Source organism: Sphaeramia orbicularis, chromosome 20 (genome assembly GCF_902148855.1).
Source record: "Sphaeramia orbicularis chromosome 20, fSphaOr1.1, whole genome shotgun sequence".
Classification (NCBI taxonomy): domain Eukaryota; kingdom Metazoa; phylum Chordata; class Actinopteri; order Kurtiformes; family Apogonidae; genus Sphaeramia; species Sphaeramia orbicularis.
The window spans coordinates 40,109,692-40,115,691 of record NC_043976.1 but is presented as its reverse complement, the minus strand read 5'-3'; the positions used below and the strand labels follow the sequence as shown (position 1 = coordinate 40,115,691).

At 37.2% G+C, this 6,000-nt stretch overlaps 1 protein-coding gene across 2 annotated transcripts in view; it reads right to left on the bottom strand.

The window, feature by feature from the left end:
- Positions 1 to 231: 231 nt before the first annotated feature.
- Positions 232 to 6,000, bottom strand: part of mmp16a (matrix metallopeptidase 16a (membrane-inserted)) — a 141,144-nt gene continuing 135,375 nt past the window's right edge. For both annotated transcript variants that reach the window (XM_030123403.1, XM_030123404.1), the window contains one exon: positions 232 to 2,485. In XM_030123403.1, coding sequence (XP_029979263.1) covers positions 2,151 to 2,485 — 335 coding nt within the window. In that variant the 3' untranslated portion in view covers positions 232 to 2,150. The remainder of the gene's footprint in view (positions 2,486 to 6,000) is intronic.

The window sequence follows — 6,000 nt, the reverse complement described above, 5'->3', positions numbered from 1 at the left end:
TATCAGACGGGCAGATGTCGTTTCACCTTTAAATCGTCCAAACTGCGATGACTGTTCCGTCAATACTGACACAGCCTCCGCATTCTGCAAATAGTCAAAGGTCAGCGTCATGTTCCCGAACGTGATCAAACTGTCGGCGCAAAAAAAGCTGAAAGTAAAAGAGACGACAAAGAAGGAGAAGCTCAGAGACACAAAGAGAATTCAAAGACGAGCAGAGGTGGAAGGCAGCGCTTCGTCATATATGGATCAATTTATTCATTCTGTTCGGGACACGTTTCCGTTTTGTCCCAAAGTCTTACACAAAGAAGTCATTGTGAGACGTCCAATTTGTTTTGACCAGAAAACAGTAAAATTAAGAAAACAACCCAGTATGTGATCATGAAAACAGACACACATTCAGAGCGAGGACACGACACACGTCTGCAAACGGCTGCTTCGGTTTCATTAAAGTATTAGAGGCCGATTGGAAAGAATCCTCGAATGTACCACTTGAATCCTTCATTTCTTTAAATATTTGTACCTGGAAGTATACGGGGAGGGGGGGCAGAAATTAACAAAAATAAATGCAAACAGTAATTTTTTTCTTTTTTTTTTCTTTTCGAGGACGTTTTTCCTCCTCCGAAGCCACATTGAGCAGATCTGAGTGTTAACGCTTTGCACATGCATGTCGACACAGGCACTGATCTTGACTCGGGTGTCGTTTTTTTTGGGGGCGTCCTCAGAGCATTCTGGGAACTTTAGGCGTCCGTGAGCTCTCTGAAACAAGGCAGTCAATAGGATTCTTAAAAAAGAAAAGAAACCAAAAACAAATAAAAAAACGTCAAATCCATTCACCGATACCGTACAGAATGAGCACTTTGGATGCGATGTTGGGAATATGGGCCACAGACAGAAACATAACAAATCCAAAATAAGTAGGTTAGACAGTAACAAATATCTTAACACACAAAAATAGTGGCTTTACTCCAGAACCTTCTTTCACGATACAATACATTACTCTCAATACAGGCTGACCCTACTGTATAATCAGTCCAGAAACGGCTCAGCAAGCCAGTGCCGAGCATTCTGGGTAATGTAATAAATCCAGAAATACCAATCACAAGAAGCTCATTAGCTCCTTTAATAAACAAAAAAAAAACAACAAAAAAAGCAGTATACAAATAAAAAAAATAAAAACAACACCAAAAACAGCAAAAACCAAGCACAAGTAGTATGATCTATAATTAAGGCGAGTTAAAATATTGCAGAATAATTTGGCCCCTGTGTCTCCAACAGACTGCCAACAACAACAGTCAGAGCTCCCTGACTCTTAATCACTGCAAAGATCCAGAGAAGGGATGAAAGAATGACAACCAAAAGGTCGAAAGGAAATAAAAAAAAAAAAAAAGTGATCCTCTTTGGAGAGAAATTGATTTTATTTGGTTTCGTTTGGTCTCTTCCTCTGGGTTTTTAAAGGGAATAGTGAGGACCTTCTTAGAAAAAAAAAAAAAAAAAAAAAAAAAGATGACTCGTAAGGTGGTAACTGGTGTTTCAGAGTCAAGCCTGGAAATGCGAAAAATACAAAATTGTCGTCTTTTTTTTTTTTTTTTGTCTTGTTAACAACCTGATATGGATGATGACGATGCAGTGCCCTGTGGGGAGAGTATGCCAGTCCCCCTGAAAAGTCCTCCCTCGGATTAAGAGCAGTCGGGCAAACAAACAAACAAACAAACAAACAAAAAAAAAAAAAAGAAAGAAAATAAAAAATAAAGAGAGGAACGGGAAGTAGGAAGTCAAGTTTCTGAGATACAAAGTGATGCTGACCCTCGTGCTGTCTTTGAGTGGGACTGAGGGTCTGTTTTAGGCCAAGACCCCCCCCCCCCAACACACACACACTGACCGTCCCTCTGATTCCCTGTTGGTTCAAAAGGCTGGGGTTAATTCTCGTGCCTTACGTATTTTCCGACAGACTGTCTGTCCGTTACTTCGGGTCTGAACGAAGAGTCCGATCCATTAAAAAAAAGAGGAGGCGTGGCTGAGTTTTTACGTCCACTGTATTACCGGCTCCTCTATTTCCTGTTTCCACCAGTCCCGTCCCTCACCCTCACCCTCGCCTTCGCCCTCCCCCCCTCTGGTCCCTGGTGTTTTTTTTTTTGTTTTTTTTTGTCGTTTTAGACCCATTCCTGCATGGAGCGTTTGCAGTACAGTATGTGGCGTGGCGTGCCCTTCCTCTTGAACTGGACCACGGTGTAGACCAGCACCAGCAGGCACAGCGCCAGCACGCACGGGATGACGATGGCGATGGCCTTCACCGTGTTCGCCTCGTTGTCCAGCTCGATCACCACGTCCGAGTTGCCGTCGTCGGCCGGCTGGCGGTCCGGGTCGATGGGCGTCATCTTGCAGCCCATGAAGTCCTTGAGGATGGAGCGGGGGTATCCGGGCTCCACCCGCAGGAACTGGTTGCTAAACTTCCAATACTCCTTCCCCTTGTAGAAGTAGGTGAAACCTGGAGGAAGGAGAAGTGGAAATCTGTGAGCAGACGGCCAGGAACCTTTGGAACGGGTTTAATGTTTGTGTTTGGGTGAGTCAGGGGTGTCAAACATAAGGTCATAAACAAAAAAATGGGCAAAAAAAAATCAATAAAGTTGATGAAATAAGCATCAAAATGAACAAAATAATCAATGAAATGAACTAAATAAGGGTAAAAATGAACCAAATAATGAAAAAAACTAACTAAATAAGCATCAGAATGAACCAAATAATCAATGAAATGAATGAAATAAGCATCAAACTGCAACAAAATAATAAAATTAGCAAAATAATCAATAAAATGAATTGAATAAGCATCAAAATGAACAGAATAATCAATAAAATGAACAAGATAAGCATCAAAATGAACAAAATAATCAATAAAATTAGTTAAATAATCAATAAAATGAACTGAATAAGCCTCAAGATAAACCAAATAAGCATAAAAATGAACCAAACGATGACTAAAATGAACCAAATAAGCATCAGCCTGAACAGAATAATCAATAAAATGCACTAAATAAGCATTGAAATGAACTAAATAATCAATAAAATTAACTGGATAAGCATCAAACTTAAGAAAATAATCAATAAAATTAACCAAATAATCAATAAAATGAAATGAATAAGCATCAAAAGGAACAATGTCAACTCCAAACTTATCTCTCTGCTTTGGACTGGGGGTGTCAAACCTACGGGCCAGGAACCAAAAACAGCCTCATCAAAATGAACAAAAACAAAGAAGAAGAAAAAAAAAAAATCAATAAAGTGAATTAAATAAGTATCGAAATGAACCAAATAATCAATAAAATGAACTAAATAAGCATCAAAATGAACAAAATAATCAATAAAATGAAGTAAATAAGCATCGACATGAACAATGTCAACTCCAAACTTATCTCTCTGTTTTGGATTGGGGGTGTCAAACCTACGGCCCAGTGACCAAAAACAGCCTCATCAAAATGAACAAAAATGGGAAAAAAATAAAAAAAAATTAGTTAGGTGAATTAAATATGCATCAAACTGAACCAAATAATCAATAAAATGAACTAAATAAGCATAAAAATAAACCAAATAAGCATAAAAATGGGTAAAATAATCAATGAAATGAACCAAATAAGCATCAAAATGAAGTAAATAAGCATCAAAATTAACAAAATAATCAATAAAATGAACTAAATATGCATCAAACTGAATTAAATAATCCATAAAATGAAGTGAATAAGCATCAAGATAAACTCAATAAGCATCAAAATGAACAAAATAATTGAGTAAAATGAAATAAATAAGCATCAAAATGAAACTTGTTGTTTTCCTTGTATTATAGTTTATCAGTTGAATTTGTCAGAGTGGTTCAACTTCAGATGTTTAACTTGAACTGCAGCCTGTTTTGCTCATGAACTATAATATCTTAGGTCCTTTTAGTAGACCATCTGAAGGGTTTAGGAGTGTTTTCATCGCAGTTTGACAAACTAGGGGCCCCCCCAAACAGCCTGGTGATTAGGGCCCCCATGAAGCTCCAGACGGCCCTGCTGCGTGGACGTCAACGCTGTGGGAAAGTGAACTCAAACCTGTGGACTCTCTGAACTCCCATCCTCACCGTCCACATTTACACTTCACTTCTGTCTTATTTATTATTCATGCACACTCTGCTCATGAAAAATAAGGAAGGAGAAACTCTGAATGTGTGGTAAGAGCTGGTGAAAGGGCGGCGCCATCAGCCCCTTCACACTATATGAACATTTAGACAGAAGACATGGACGTTTACGTTTATACAGAAGACATGGACGTTTACGTTTATACAGAAGACATGGACGTTTACGTTTATACAAAAGACATGAACGTTTACGTTTATACAGAAGACATGGACGTTTACGTTTATACAAAAGACATGGACGTTTACGTTTTACAAAAGACATGGACGTTTACGTTTATACAGAAGACATGGACGTTTACGTTTATACAGAAGACATGGACGTTTACGTTTATACAGAAGACATGGACGTTTATGTTTCGACAGAAGACATGGACGTTTACGTTTATACAGAAGACATGGACGTTTACATTTATACAGAAGACATGGACGTTTACGTTTATTCAAAATACATGGACGTTTACGTTTATACAGAAAACATGGACGTTTACGTTTATTCAAAAGACATGGACGTTTACGTTTATACAAAAGACATGGACATTTACGTTTATACAGAAGACATGGATGTTTACGTTTCGACAGAAGACATGGACGTTTATGTTTATACAGAAGACATGGACGTTTACGTTTCGACAGAAGACATGGACATTTATGTTTATACAGAAGACATGGACGTTTACGTTTATACAGAAGACATGGATGTTTACATTTGTACAGAAGACATGGATGTTTATGTTTATACAGAAGACATGGATGTTTACGTTTGTACAGAAGACATGGACGTTTATGTTTATACAGAAGACATGGATGTTTACGTTTGTACAGAAGACATGGACGTTTACGTTTCGACAGAAGACATGGATGTTTACGTTTATACAGAAGACATGGACGTTTACGTTTATACAGAAGACATGGATGTTTACGTTTATACAGAAGACATAGACGTTTACGTTTATACAGAAGACATGGATGTTTACGTTTATACAGAAGACATAGACGTTTACGTTTCGACAGAAGACATGGACGTTTATGTTTATATAAAAGACATGGACGTTTGTGAGGACTGACGTGCACTATGTTAATGCTTCATTAAGTTCATCTATGTTTTTACTAAATACAGCAAGTGATTTTTATTTTATTTTATTTAATGACTGTCTATTGTTTATATGGTTTGTGTACATTAGCTGGATGCATTAGATGGAATTCATTAAGGGCTTTTAAGAGCTTTATTTTGTTGTTTGTTCAATTTTTTTTGTTTTGGTTTTTTTTTCTCTTTCTTTTCCTTTGTTTGTGCTTCTTACTGTTCTAAATTTTAAAATTAATAAAGATATCTGAAAAAAAAGAAGAGAAGAAAATAGCCAGATTATATTGCTGAACGTATCAAAGCTGTAGAAACGAATATTGTATGATAACAACATATAATTATGAGAATAATAATTATTATATATCCTACTATATAATGCACGTTCTGTGTCCCATCGATGTTGCACACAGGAGGGTGTTTGTACGGGTTTTCCTCAGCCTTCACAGACCCGATCGCCGCCAAACTCGCCAAATGAATAGAAACATTACCTGACCATCTACTAGGCACAATTTTATGTCTGTATTCAAATGTTGTGAGGTATGCTGGGCCATTTTAGCCTCTCTCTACTTTGAATGATAACGTACAATGGCACCATGGGTACCATGCCGCTAGTCATTATAATTTACCGTTACCACCTTATTCTAATTTTTATGCTGTGATTAGTAAACTATACATACATACATACATACATACATACATATATATAACATACATACATACATACATACATCATAATTAGCTATTTATTTGTATT